The sequence below is a fragment of the Hylobates moloch genome, unplaced genomic scaffold, assembly GCF_009828535.3.
Source record: "Hylobates moloch isolate HMO894 unplaced genomic scaffold, HMol_V3 SCAFFOLD_8, whole genome shotgun sequence".
NCBI classification, from domain to species: domain Eukaryota; kingdom Metazoa; phylum Chordata; class Mammalia; order Primates; family Hylobatidae; genus Hylobates; species Hylobates moloch.
Window position 1 is genome coordinate 42065816 of NW_026652283.1, and position 15135 is coordinate 42080950.

The following is a 15135-nucleotide window of genomic DNA, read 5'->3' on the forward strand; positions in this document are numbered from 1 at the left end:
CTGGGATTATAAGTGTGCACCAGCATGCCCAGCTAATTGGTTTTTTTTTTTTTTTTGTATCTTTAGTAGAGATGGGGTTTCACCATGTTGGCCAGGCTGGTCTCAAACTCCTGACCTCGTGATCCACCTGCCTCAGCCTCCCAGAGTGCTGGCATTACAGGCTTGAGTCACCATGCCCAACCTTCAGCTTGGATTTCTAAGAATTTTTTTATCTGAATTTTCCATTTTACAGCATTTTGTTATTTTTTCTTAGGTGCAGTATCTTAATTTTCTAAACTTTCTCTTTATATAATTTGTTTATTTCATGTTTTTTTTTTGTGGATCAGATCTTCTGTGTTAACAGCTTACCTCATATATCTGGTAAATCCTTGGTTATTTGCTCCTTAGTAAGAGAATGGGACTAGGCCGGGCACAGTGGCTCATGCCTGTAATCCCAGCACTTTGGGAGGCCAAGGCGGGTGGATCACCTGCAGTCAGGAGTTCGAGACCAGCCTGACTCACATGGTGAAACCCTGTCTCTACTAAAAATACAGAAATTAGCTGGGTGTGGTGGCATGCACCTGTAATCCCAGCTATTCAGGAGGCTGAAGCATGAGAATCACTTGAACCCAGGAGGTGGAGGTTGCTGTGAGCTGAGATTGTGCCGTTGCACTCCAGCTTGGGCAACAAGAGTGAAACTCTGTCTAAAATAAATAATAATAACTACTTTTAATATTTGTATATACTTTCAGTCTACTTTTTATATTTGTATATTTTTATATACACATTCACATTGTTTCATAATTAGAATCATACTATATATTTTTAGTTTGTGTCTTACTTTCTTCACCTAATCATTTTCCAATGTCAGAACATAATCCTTTTTTTTTTTTTTTTTTTGAGATGGAGTCTCACTTTTTCGCTCAGGTTGGAGTACAGTGGCGTGATCTTGGCTCACTATAGACTACGCCTCCCAGTTTCAAGCAGTTCTCATGCCTCAGCCTCCTGAGTAGCTGAGATTACAGGCATGCACCACCACGCCTGGCTAATTTTTTATTATTATTATTATTTATTATTATTTTTTTTGAGATGGAGTCTTGCTCTGTCACCTAGGCTGGAGTGCAATGGCGTGATCTCGGCTCACTGCAACCTCCGTCTCCCAGGTTCAAGCGATTCTCCTGCCTCAGCCTCCAGAGCAGCTGCGATTACAGGCGCATACCACCATACCCTGCTAATTTTTTGTATTTTAGTAGAGACAGGGTTTCACCATGTTGGTCAGTCTGGTCTCGAACTCCTGACCTCGTGATCCACCCACCTTGACCTCTCCAAGTGCTGGGATTGCAGGCATGAGCCACCACGCCCAGCAATATTTTGTATTTTTAGTAGAGATGGGGTTTCGCTATGTTGGCCAGGCTAGTCTGGAACTCCTGGCCTCAAGTTATCTGCCTGCCTCGGTTTCCCAAAGTGTTGAGATTACAGGCGTGAGCCACTGCAATTGGCCCTAATCTTTGAAAACAAAATTTCTAATGGTTTTGTAATATAATGTGACTGTCATATAACTTTATCATGATTTAACTATTGTCCCATTATAAAGATTTCTATTTCTTCCAGTTTGTTTTTTTCCTAATCTAAGTTAGTCTAGACTGTGAGCTTTATGTAGTCTGGGAATGTCCATCTTGTTCGTCATTCTGTCTTCAGTGCTTAACCCACTGTCTCATGTGGAGCGGTGGTTCAGGGAATGTTTTGTTAAGACAATCAACAGTTTTGAATAAAACTGATTATTTCTTTAAGTTAAAATCTGTGAAGGGCTATTACTGGGTTAAAAGATAAAACTTTTTAAAGATTCTCAATAATTTATTTTTGATTTTTTTTTTTTATTCAGAATAAGAAACAAGGATGTAAAAATGAGGAGGTACTCGCTGTACTAGGCCATGAACTGGGGCACTGGAAGTTGGGACATACAGTCAAAAATATCATTATTAGCCAGGTAAGTGTGGAGTGACAATTCTTTTTTTGTGGTATGGTAGTCAAATTCGAACTATGGCAGGCATGAGAGGTCACATAAGAGAGGCCGAGACAGACTCCACAGCCAGGCTACCTGGTTTCCCATCACAGCTCCCTGACTTACTACCTGTGTGACCTCAGGCAAGTTCCTTAACCTCTGCCTCTGTCCCCTCATTGAATGATAATACCTCATAGGACTGATTAAGAATTAAGTGAGTTAATACATGTAAAGAGTTTAGACTAGCACCTGGAACATGGTGAGTACTATATAAATTATTGTTATCACCACCATCATCACCTCCAGGGAAAGAACTTGGAAGATCAAAAGGAACAAGCCTAGATAAGTTGGACATTAAAATGCTTTTTTAAAATTAAATTAAAAAAATTTTTTTGAGACAGAGTCTCACTCTGTCACCCAGACTGGAGTGCAGTGATGCGATCTCGGCTCACTGCAACCTCTGCCTCTCAGGTTCAAGCAATTCTCCTATCTCAGCCTCCTGAGTAGCTGGGACTACAGGCACCCACCACCATCCCCGGCTAATTTTTGTATTTTTAGTAGACACAGGGTATCACCATGTTGGCCAGGCTGGTCTCGAACTCCTGACCTCAGGTGATGCACCCACCTCGGCCTCCCAAAGTGCTGGGATTATAGGCGTGAACCACTGTGCCCACCCTAAAATGCTTTTTTTTTTTTTTTTGAGAGGAGTTTCACTCTTGTTGCCCAAGCTGGAGTGCAATGGCGCTCACTGCAGCCTCTGCCTCCCGGGTTCAAGCAACTCCCCTGCCTCAGCCTCCTGAGTAGCTGGGATTACAGGCACATGCCACCACACCTGACTAATTTTTTTTTTGTATTTTTAGTAGAAACGGGGTTTCGCCATGTGAGCCAGGCTGGTCTTGAACTCCTGACCTCAGGTGATCTGCCTGCCTCAGCCTCCCAAATTGCTGGGATTACAGGCATGAGCCACCACTCCCGGCCTCTAGAATACTTTTTTAAAAACATTTTTTTCTTTTTCTTTTCTTTTCCTTTTTTTTTTTTTTGAAATGGGGTCTCTCTCTGTCATCCAGGCTAGAATGCAGTGGTGTGATCTCAGCTCACTGCAGCCTGCACCTCCCAGGCTTAAGCCATCCTCCAGCCTCTGCCTCCCTAGTAGCTGAGACCACAGGTGCATGCCACCACACCTGGCTAATTTTTTTGTATTTTTGGTAGAGACCAGTTTTCACTATGTTGTCCAGGATGGTCTTGAACTCCTAAGCTCAAGCGATCCACTCACCTTGGCCTCCCAAAGTGCTGGAATTACAGGCATAAGCCACCATGCCCAGTCTAAAACATATTTTTCATTTAAAAATTATTGCCGGGCGTGGTGGCTCACGCTTGTAATCCCAGCACTTTGGGAAGCTGAGACGGTGGATCACTTGAGGTCAGGAGATCGAGACCAGCCTGGCCAACATGGTGAAGCCCCATCTCTACTAAAAATACAAAAATTAGCCAGGTGTGGTGGCGTGCACCTGTAATCCCAGCTACTTGGGAGGCTGAGGCAGGAGAATTGCTTGAACCCAGGAGGCAGAGGTTGCAGTGAGCTGAGATCGCCCCTGTGCACTCCAGCCTGGGTGACAGAGTGAGACTCCGTCTCAAAAAAAAAAAAAGAAAAAGTTACTATATATTCATTGGAAATTGTAGAAAATACAAAAAGAAAGCAATTCCAATAATGTTCCTCCTCTGGGTTCTAGAACCTCTAAACCAACAGATGTTTAGGCTTTGGGTGAAAAAGCACTATATCGTGCTGACTAGTTCTGAGCATATGTGGCCTTAACTGAATCTTCAGTGGGTTTTCAGACCTTTAAAAAAGCTGGCTGAGCGAGGCATGGTGGCTCATGCCTGTAATCCCAATGCTTTGGAAGGTTGATGAGGGAAGATCACTTGAGGCCAGGAGTTTGAGACCAGCCTGGGCAACATAGTGAGATCCCCTTCTCTCCAAAAGGTTAAAAAATTAGCTGGGCTTGGTGGTATGCACCTGTAGTCCCAGCTACTTGGGAGGCTGGGATGGGAGGATGGCTTGAGTGCAGGAGATCAAGGCTGTAGTGAGCCGTGATCACACCACTGCACTTCCAGCCTGGGTGACAAGGAGACCCTGTCTCTAAAAAAAATTAAAATAAAAAGGCCAGCTGGTTCTGGGTGATGGATTACATGGGAAGACTTGTGAACTCCTGTAGGCACTTTCCTGTATCTTTAGGTATAGAAATGCATTCCTTGGCTTGAAGCTATGTTGTGTGGATACATGACACTGAGTAAGATTAAATAAGTCCAGGTCCAAGTTCAATTGAGTTTTCAGTCTAATAAGGAAAATCACTGCCCCTTCCATGAGGGAAGGGTTCCAATGGAATCAGCCTACCACAAGCTGGTTAAATGGTCCCTGAGATGTGGTACCTTATCAAGGCTGGGATTGATTGCTTCTCCGGACACATTGGGCATATGGCATGCGCCAGTGAGGAGGGTGTCTGTGTTGACTAATACATTAACTCCATCTTTGTCACTGTGGCCACTCTATTCATAAAGTCCCTTGACCAAGTCATGGAGTGGCTACAGAGAAAGGCTAGCTGACCTTCACAAGAGCAGGTGTCTGCCTCACTTGACCAAGAGCCTCCTTGACCATGGGACTCTTTGGGTGAACAATATTAGGCCAACTATAGTCAAACTCTGCAGTAATTTTGGAAGTTTTTCACATACCTCTTTTCCAAATCTCCTTGTTAGCCATCCTCTACTTTTTTCCAAGGCCCTAATTATCCAGCTGAACCATTTTTTTCCCACTGCCAATGAATTAGGATATATATCCTTGCTTCAGGCTCTCTCTCCTCCCAGGCTGAGTAGACAGTGAGATATACACCTTAAAGTTCCCCTCACCGAGAGTAATTCCCTTCACCACTGCCTTCCAAGACCATCCCTGAGTGGCTCTGTAATGCCACAGCAGTCCACTTACATCTGGTGCCAGCATATTGTATTAAGTTATTTGTAAAATAGGCTCTGATTTTGTTCCTGTTCAACTAATTGATTATAGGGAATGGCATATGAGTAAGGGTTGGTTGAGGGTTGTTGGTGGCAGGAGTGGGTGTACTAGAGTATGCGCCATCTGCTTATTTAACTTACTGGTGCCTTCTTAACTTGCTTCATTTCCACTCTTATATCTACCCCACTTGTCCTTGATGATGAAGTGCTTCTGGGCGTAGTGGTTTCCTGGCTAGACAGATTAACATATTAACATAGCATCCAGTTCAGGAGGGATAGTTCAGTTTGCAGGATCATGGTATCCCATGGCCAGGAATTCAGTCTGTAGTAGGGCCCAGTAGCAAACCAAAAGTTATTTTTCAAAAGGACAATGGTTACTTGACAAAAGTGGATGCATAGATTATAAGTATAGGAGACTTCACTGAGTTTTCTGTTGGAGCTTGTCATATTGGATCCACTGAGTTATAAGGATGAGTGTTGAAGCTGCTTGTCCTGGGGCAGCTGGTGAGCCTTCTTATGCTCTGAGCCCCATTCTAAGCTGACAGCTTCTTGGGTCATCTCGTTTGGGTCAAATGGTTTGGAGCAACACACTTAAATAAGGTACATGTGGCCTCCAAGATCCTAATTTGCACAGAAAAAGAATGTTGTGTGTTCTCCAACCTTACTCCAAGAGGTTGTATTTTGGTATAGATTTTTTATTTTTTTCCCCTCTCATTTATTGATCAAGATGGATCTACTTTTTCCCCTGACCTTTCTAACTATTCGGTACAGCTCCAGTGAGCCTAGAGAGGATTCAAGGGAAGCCTGTTTCTTTGGAGCCTCCACTTCAAAGTCAGGTGGGAGGCGTTGTATCTGATTACAATGTTATAAAACAAGGCCAGAATCCATTCTAGCCCTTCACCCTTTTACAGAGAGAAAATATCCCATTGCCATTGACCACTTCAAACCCTCAATGATAGGAGCCTCAACTTAAGCTTGCCCTTATAGAAAATGATACAGTTTATACATTTGAGAACATTTTATTTTACTTTTGAAATAAAAGTGAAACTAAAAACTACTGGCGGGGCAGGATGGTTCATGCCTGTAATCCCAGCACTTTGGGAGGCTGAGGTGGGCGGATCATCTGAGGTCAGGAGATTGAGACCATCCTGGCTAACACGGTGAAACCCCGTCTCTTCTAAAAATACAAAAAATTAGCCAGGCATGGTGGCGGGCACCTGTAGTCCCAGCTACTTGGGAGGCTGAGGCAGGAGAATGGCGTGAACCTGGGAGGCAGAGCTTTCAGTGAGCCAAGATCATGCCACTGCACTCCAGCCTGGGCGACAGAACGAGATCTGTCTCAAAAAAAGCTACTTAAATCATTTCTTCTGTGATCACACTAATACCTTTCTTAAAATCACACTATGAATTTTTTTTTTTTTTTTTTTTTTTTTTTGAGATGGAGTCTCACTCTTGCCCAGGCTGGAGTGCAGTGGCATGATTTCAGCTCACTGCAAGCTCCGCCTCCCGGGCTCATGCCATTCTCCTGCCTCAGCCTCCCGAGTAGCTGGGACTGCAGGCGTCCACCACCACATCCAGCTAATTTTTTTTGTATTTTTAGTAGAGACGGGGTTTCACCGTGTTAGCCAGGATGGTCTCGATCTCCTGACCTCGTGATCCTCCCGCCTTGGCCTCCCAAAGTGCTGGGATTACAGGCGTGAGCCACCACACCCGGCCACACTATGATTTCTTATACTTTATGGATGCTACTGATCCCATAGTGAAATCGGCTTGGTAATAACTTAGAAATTTCATGTCCTTCTTTCTAGATGAATTCTTTCCTGTGTTTTTTTTTATTTGCTGTATTAATTGGTCGAAAGGAGCTTTTTGCTGCATTTGGTTTTTATGATAGCCAACCCACTCTTATTGGACTATTGATCATCTTCCAGTTTATTTTTTCACCTTACAATGAGGTAATGTATGATCTTTAAAATTATCACACATATGCTCTTGCCTGCTTCAAATCTAGAGCTTTTAGGATAGTGAAAAAGGAAATAGAACAGTACAGTTTTAACAAATAGATGAAACAAAGTCTTTTAGTCCCCTGATTCACTGGTCAGTATGACAAAGTAGCAGAAAAATTCAAGCCCAAATAAATAAACGTTTGCATACTCTTAGGAAAATATAAGTAGAAAATTAGACTTCAGTGGTGAACACCTAAAAGGACTCGGTAGATGGAGATTAACTATTTGAATGTTGTGTCCTAGGCCACATGTTCACCAGTGTTTGGGTAAAAATCTTATGTGTGTGAGGGGACAAAGCAAACACTAATTGAGTCTGTGTATGGCTCAGTAAGGGAGGCTTAGTGACTGTTCCTCTCCTCCGTGACCACCTGCCTCCATATAGCCTGAGGGATCCACCCAAACCCACAAAATCAAAATCTAGTATTTTGTGGTAAATGAAACTTAAGAACATTGCTCTGTGTTAGCTCATTAGGGGTATTCCGTGTTAGTGATAATACATAGGTTAATGAGACTATATAACACACCTGACAATGGCATCATTTCATGATGTTTGGTAAGGCTTCCAAATTAAGCTAAGAAATAATTTTGAAGATCCTGAGGTATCTCCATTCAGAAGAATTCTTTCTTGGGATAGATTGTAGAGTTAAGATGAGCTAAATGAATTACATTTTTCTATTATATATGGTGGGGACACCAGGAAAGAAAAATGGAGGGGCATAGATCATATTCATATAGCATTGTCCACATAAACAAAATAAATTTAGCAGAGAACTGAGATGTATTATCTTAAAACTCTTTTTTTTTTTTTTAAAGATGGAGTCTCACTCTGTCACCCAGGCTGGAATGCAGGGGTGTCATCTTGGCTCACTGCAGCCTCCGCCTCCCGGATTCAAGCAATTCTCCTGCCTCAGCCTCCTGAATAGCTGGGATTACAGGCGCCCATCACCAGGTCCAGCTAATTTTTGTATTTTTACTAGAGACAGGGTTTCACCATGTTGGCCAGGTTGGTCTCGAACTCCTGACCTCAGGTGATCCACCTGCCTCAGCTTCCCAAAGTGCTGGGATTACAGGTGTGAAGCACCACCCCCGGCCTGAGCATGACTTTTGAGTCTCATGTCAGCACTCCAAAGTTTCAGATTTTGGAACATTTCAGATTTCAAGTTTTTGGTTAGGGATGTTTAACTTTTATATGTGTTTTTGGCCTGTTTGCTTGGGAGAAAATAAGGCTCAATTTATAATTTCCTCACCCTAGGTCCCCTAAATATTAGTGATCGTTCTTTTGTCCTGCCATTCCTCTTATCCCAAGCCAAACTTCCTCTACAGTCTCAGCTCATGGAACCTTCAGTAACAACGAAGAGGTGGACAGTGGCTAAAATGCTTCCATTTTCTTTTTCAGGTTCTTTCTTTTTGCCTAACAGTCCTAAGCCGCAGATTTGAGTTTCAAGCTGATGCATTTGCTAAGAAACTTGGGAAGGCTAAAGACTTATATTCTGCTTTAATCAAACTTAACAAAGATAACTTGGGATTCCCTGTTTCTGACTGGTTGTTCTCAATGTGGCATTATTCTCATCCTCCACTGCTAGAGAGACTTCAAGCTTTGAAAACTATGAAGCAACACTGAGATGCCCAGGGTCTGTGACTGAAGACATTTCTGATTATTTCTGTCCTGGCAGCATGTTCCAGCTCTTGATGTTTTTAAACTTTTTTTTAAAAGAAAAATTAAGTACAGAAAAGCCCCGATTTAAATACATTTAATATGTCATTTCAAAAATGATTTTAATGATTCATTTCTTAAAACACTGAATGAATTTTGAAGCTTAATGTTTTTAAAGGCATAGTTTTATCTTTGATGTCTAATTTACCATCAAGTTGTAAAATTATCTGGAAAAATACAGAACTTGTTTTATTTGTATACTTATATGGAATCTGCATGTGAGGTGTTTGAGGGCATATGTTTGAAAGAGGGAGCATCACCACGGGAATCCTTTCTGTGAGGCGGAAACAGTGGTCCTGAATCATTGTGCTCATACTTGAAATCTGGTCTTACTTTCATGCTGTTGTGATTTCACCTGGTGAATCAGTGTTTTAAATAAGAAAGGTAATAGTTGGTAAGGCCAATGTTATTTAAATGAAAGTAGTTAGAAAAATGCTCTCCTATTCTACCAAATTTTAAATTTCTCTCTTCCCTCTCTTGCTACACAGTGATCAAGAGTTTCTCATAGTGCTTTGAAGTTAGAAATTATGTATAGGATATTTTAAATCATTGAGTTTTGTGGGGTTTTTTTGTTTGTTTTTGTTTTTTGGAAAATCCCTGTCTTTATCTTTTTTCCCACATGGTAGATATGATCCCATTGGGAGTAAATTGTAGCTTTTTCTCATTCATGCAGTAAATAATACATCCTTTCACTTAGCAGAGATGGCCATATTAAACACGTTTTGCTATGTTAAAAGTGGCAGAACAGGAAAGACAAATTAAAAATAACATTTTTTAAGCGACATAAGGGTGAAATACTGATGAATCTCTATGACATTACAGGGAAAAATATATAGTTTTCTATCTCTTTCAAGGGCAGAAGAGTTTTCATTTTTATTTTTGTAATTTTATCTGTAAGTCATAAGTACTACTTAATCAGGCCTGATTCTACTTTTGAAAATTACAGTTCTTGAAATGCAGATAATGTTTACTTTGAAAACAAATGTCATGAAAGATTTCCAGTTTTTAAAGCTATGTGTTTCACTGCTTCATATCTCTGTCCACTTTCTGAATGAGAACTTATTTTGTGCCTAGAGCTCTCAGTCACTGATAATGCTTACCTTCTGGGCATTTATTCCAAAGTGGGATCGACTGTACGCCTTTGGTATCTGACCATAAAGTCTTTTGCTCCGCTGACATTTGGGTGATGTCTTCACATGGAAATATAATAAAAATTAAAATCTAGTTTAGTACTGCAGTATTTATTTTCCTAAGGCTAAAGAGGAGCAGTCCTATGCCTTTTATTCAGCATCCTTTATCTGTGACTTCATGCTCTGATAACTGCCTTTCCTTCCTTCTGTGCCTTTGAATACAAATTTCAGTTCTACAGAAGTGAAACATTAAACATTGCCAATGCAAATGTATGTACTTTGTCTTTAGTTTGATATTTGTGTATCATTTGTTTAATTTGTGTATCATTTGTTACCTGAACATATGTTTATTACCCGAGAGGAACTGGGTGCTAGCGATGAAGAGCGGAATGAAGAAATAGCCCTAATGATGAGTGGTGTCAGCACCACCACTGTGCTTTACACAGTCTCTTCAGTGTCTTGCTCCTGCTGTGCTCCAGAGTATCACCTGTTCTTGCAGATATTTCCTTGGAAGCTTCATTTGGAATCATTCCTTCTCCATTTTTATAACCTCAAATTGTTGAGCCTGCCTGGTCTGCTCCAGCTGCCTCTTTGGTTTTCCTTACATATGGTGGCAGTAATTAGCTTTTAAATATGTGACTGACTTAGTCACCCACACTTTATGGATGGCAGAGGCATAGGGATGGCTAAAAGGATACTGGTAGGTTCCTGAGAAATTGACCAGTCAAGGGAAGAGTAGATAGGCCCACCAAAGAAGGAATAGATGGCACTCTGCACCCTAAGAAAGACTTGGTGGATGTGCAGCAGGGGCAAAATTGAGTAGGTCAAGGCCTTGGGTAAAATGGCACAACTCCAGCAGAGTTAAGCTCTGAGTCTAAGGTAGAATCTCTGTTGTGTGTATATACTGGCTTTATCTGAGTTGGCCCTTTGCTGAGGTCTGAGAACTGCTTGTAAATTCTGCCTCTGTTTAGGATAGGAGAATTCCCAGGATCAGTTCAGTGGTTTTAGTACCAGATGATGGTCCCAGCTTGCCCTTATACTTTATATGCTCACTGTTACCCCGATCCTACATGTGATATTCCCCTCCCTGTGGAAACCTTCTACTTGTTTTTTGTTTTTTGTTTTTCTTTTTTGAGAAGGAGTTTCTCTCTTGTTGTCCAGGCTGGAGTGCAATGCCCCGATCTCAGCTCACCGCAACCTCCACCTCCTGGGTTCAAGCGATTCTCCTGCCTCAGCCTCCCGAGTAGCTAGGATTACAGGCTTGCGCCACTACGCCTGGCTAATTTTTTGTATTTTTAGTAGAGATGGGGTTTCACCATGTTGCCCAGGCTGGAGTGCAATGGTGTGATCTCGGCTCACTGCAACCTCCACCACCCAGGTTCAAGAGATTCTCCTGCTTCAGCCTCCTGAGTAGCTGGGATTACAGGCATGTAAGCCACCACATCCAGCTAATTTTTGTATTTTTTTCTTTTCTTTTTTTTTTTAGACTCTCTGTTGCCCAGGATTGAGTGTAGTGGCGTGATCTTGGCTCACTGCCACCTCTATCTCCCAGGTTCAAGTGATTCTTCTGCTTCAGCCTCCTGAGTAACTGAGATTACAGGCATGGGCCAACACACCTGGCTAATTTTTGTATTTTTAGTAGAGACGGGGTTACTCCATGTTAGCCAGGCTGGTCTGGAGCTCCTGACCTTGTGATCTGCCTGCCCTGGCCTCCCAAAATGCTGAGATTACAGGTGTGAGTCACCACACCTGGCCATGTTCTTACATACTTTCTGTATCTTTGATGGTTTTGAGTATTCTGCCATCATTAGCAGAAAGCTAACTACCACTTAAGGGCCTTACGTTCTATCCTAAGGGCAAAACAAAACTACAGATAATTTGTAATCCAAAACTTTTATCCAGAAACATTTTAAGACCACAGTGATGTGAGCAAGTAACTTGAACGATGTGTGCCAGGCTGAGTTCAGTTTTGTGGGAAGGCGAATGCAATCCATCGTGGAATGGGATAGTCCCATTTAGACAATATGGATAAGGAAATCTTGGGTTCTTCTCTGTTATCCAGGATGATTTCCAGGGAGGAGGATTTCCTAAACAGTTTGACCAGAAACAGCTAGGAAGATACCTCTGTGTGTTCTAAAAGCCTGTGAAGCCGGCACCGCCAATACTCAGAAAGCAGATTCGCCTTACTCTGCGCTTGGCTGAGTCAGAGCTCCCCTCTGGCTCTCTGGATGATGATGAGTAACAGGTAAAGTATTAGGATTAAGCCTGGGGCTCTATAATCCAACATGCCACTTACTAGTAAGACTTTGGGTAAGAAACTTGACCAAGACTGTATTTCTCCATCTGTCCCAACTCTAACAAGTGCCGCTCTAGGTGATAGGGAATACATGGTAAACAAAAGGTACAAAAATCCGCCACCTCTTGGAGTTTACATTCTAGTATCGGGGAGACAGACAACTAAAATGTATTTATATGGTGATACATGTTTTGGAGAAAAAAGGCGGGGGGCTGAGGTGTTTGGGTGGGGGTGGGAGCTGCAATTTTATTTTATTGTCTTTTATTTTTTTGAGATAGAGTTTCACTCTGTTGCCCAGGCTGGAGTGCAGTGGCACGATCTTGGCTCACTGCAACCTCTGCCTCCCGGGTTCAAGCGATTCTCCTGCCTCAGCCTCCCAAGTACATCCACCACCACACCTGGCTAGTTTTTGTGTTTTTAGTAGAGATGGGGTGTCACCATGTTGGCCAGACTGGTCTCGAACTCCTGACCTCAAGTGATCCACCCGCCTTGGCCTCCCAAAGTTCTGGGATTACAGGCATGAGCCACCGTGCCTGGCCAGCAATTTTAAATAAGGTGGTCACAAAAAGGCATCACTGAAGGTCACGTTTGAACCAAGACCTGAAGGAAATGAAGAGTGAGGTGTTCTAGGGAGGTATCTGAGGGAAGAGCATCCCAGATGCTAGATTTTGCAGGACCTTGTAGGCCATTGTAAGAATTCAGGCTTTTCCTTGAGTGTGGTAGGAAGCCATTGTAGAGTTTTAGGCTAAGGAGTGACATGATCTGAATTTTTAATAGGACCACTCTGGCTTCTATGTTGAGGAGCAAAGGTTGAAGCAAGGGACCAGTTGGGAGAGGCTTGCAGTCCTTCCTGCAAGAAATAATGGTTCTAGACTGGAGTGGTAGTCAGGAGGTGGTAAGTGGCTGGATTCTGGATATATTTTTAAGACTGAGCCAACAGGATGTGCTGATGGATCAGATGTGGGGTCTAAGAGATAAAGTAGGAGTGGAGGATGACTCCAGTGTATTTGGCTTAAGTAACTGAAAAGATGGAGTTGCCCTTGGGTGAGATGGGAAAGATCGCAGGAGGGGGGATTCTGGAGGGGAAAATCAGGAATTGTTTTGGACGTGTTAAATTTGAGATGCCCATCAGACATCGAAGGGGAGATGTTGAGTAGGCAGCTGGATCAATGGATCAAGTTAAGCAGCGAGATCTGGACTGGGGATATATAGATAGAGTTTAAAGCCATGAAACTGAATGAGATATGAGAGGAGCCAGAGAAAAAGATGTGGTCCAAGCACCAAGTGACTTTCAGATACTGGAGACGTGAGAAATCAGCGCAGGAATCTGAGAACAGTGTGGTGAGCTAAAAGCCAAAGCGAGACCAACCCTTCCCATAAAGGGGAGCAAAGATTTGGGATAGTATCTACAGGTGGGATTGAGACAGAGATTTTATTTTTTAACATGGCAAATGGGGTAATACCTACTTTACAGGGCTGTGATAGGGATAGTATGAGATAATTTTTGCAGACACTTAGCACGGTATCTAATAATATAAGAGCTCAACAATTGATACTTGTGGGTGATATTAATAATTCACCCTAATTGCTATGAGGTAAATAAGCACAAAATTAAAATGTTTCTGGGCCAGGTGTGGTGGCTCAAGCCTGTAATCCCAGCACTTCGGGAGGCTGAGGCGGGTGAATCATGAGGTCAGGAGATCGAGACCATCCTGGCTAACACAGTGAAACCCCGTCTCTACTAAAAATACAAAACAATTAGCCGGGCGTGGTGGTGGGTGCCTGTAGTCCCAGCTACTCGGGAGGCTGAGGCAGGAGAATCACTTGAACCAGGAGGTAGAGCTTGCAGTGAGCTGAGATCGCACCACTGCACTCCAGCCTGGGCGACAGAGTGAGACTGTCTCAAAAAAAAAAAAAAAAAAAAAATATGTTTCTGACCCAGCTGGCCTTTAGGGTGAGGAGAGGATTGCCAGAGAGATGAAGTTTGAAAGAGGAGTCGGCAGCAGCAGGTGTGGGACTCTCCTCACAGGCTGCATTCTAGAGGTATGGTTTGGTGTTGAACCTTTGCAAAGGGGCTGGGCTGTGTTGGTGCAATGCCCTTTCTGTTAAGCTTCTAAATCCCCGTTTTCCTAATTGTAAACAGGGGAATTGAGTTCTTTTTTTTTTTTTTTTTTGCATCAGACTGTTGCCTCCCAAGATTCAACTGTCAAAGGGCAGGTCCCTGTTCTCAGTAGGTGAGGGAATAAAACTTGGACACCGGGCCATCTCAGAACACACCTCAGCCGCACACAAATGGAGACCAGATCCCTTCCCTCCTGGTTTGTTGATTGGTGGGATCTTCCTCTGAGCATCCTGAACATATTCATTTAATAAATATTTATTGAGCACCTGCTGTGTGCCAGGCACTGTCTGATGTGCTGCAGAATAGAACAGCAAATAAGAGCAAAAGTTTCTACCCTCGTGGAGCTTATATTCTAGTGCTTTATTTTGAATAGTGCTAAGTATGGAAAAGAAATAATAAAGCAGAATGGTATTCTGGATATCAGGGTAAGGATGAGGTCAGTTTTGAATAAAGACCTGAAGCAAGGTCACTGGCAGTGATATTTTGGGGAAGAACATTCCAAGCAGAGGGCATGGCTTGTGTGTTGTGCACGTGTTAGAGGAACAGCATAGGCCGGTATGGCTGCAGTGGAATGTACCAGAGTCTAAGCAGAAAGGTGAGTTTAGAAAGACATATAGGAGATTCGTAGATCACAGCAAATGGTCTGAGTGAAATTCACCCACCAGGGAGTCTTACCTAGGCTACCAACCACTGGTCCTTAGGAATTAGCCCCCTTTCAGCCCCTTCAAATTGCTGTCAGAAGGAATGAGGTGTAACTGCATGCGATTTGTGAATCATCAGCCTCTCTGTGGTGCTGAAACCCTCCAGTGGACCATCTCTGGGAATGTTGCAGAGAGGGATAGGGAAAGGGCCCCAGGGCAGGTGCATCAAGAGACTTCAAGAAGTC

General features: G+C 42.8%; 1 protein-coding gene and 1 long non-coding RNA gene across 2 annotated transcripts in view; both read left to right on the forward strand.

Annotated features, from left to right (window-relative positions):
* Window positions 1-10104, forward strand: part of ZMPSTE24 (zinc metallopeptidase STE24) — a 44720-nt gene extending 34616 nt beyond the window's left edge. The window contains exons 8-10 of the mRNA XM_032160407.2: window positions 1862-1966; window positions 6793-6936; window positions 8384-10104. Coding sequence (XP_032016298.1) covers window positions 1862-1966; window positions 6793-6936; window positions 8384-8608 — 474 coding nt within the window. The 3' untranslated portion in view covers window positions 8609-10104. The remainder of the gene's footprint in view (window positions 1-1861; window positions 1967-6792; window positions 6937-8383) is intronic.
* Window positions 10105-11692: 1588 nt separating this feature from the next.
* LOC116473010 (uncharacterized) lies at window positions 11693-14574 on the forward strand. Its single transcript, XR_004249215.2, has 3 exons — window positions 11693-12076; window positions 14070-14170; window positions 14309-14574. It is a non-coding gene; the product is annotated as an uncharacterized LOC116473010 (long non-coding RNA).
* The last annotated feature ends 561 nt before the right edge of the window (window positions 14575-15135 follow it).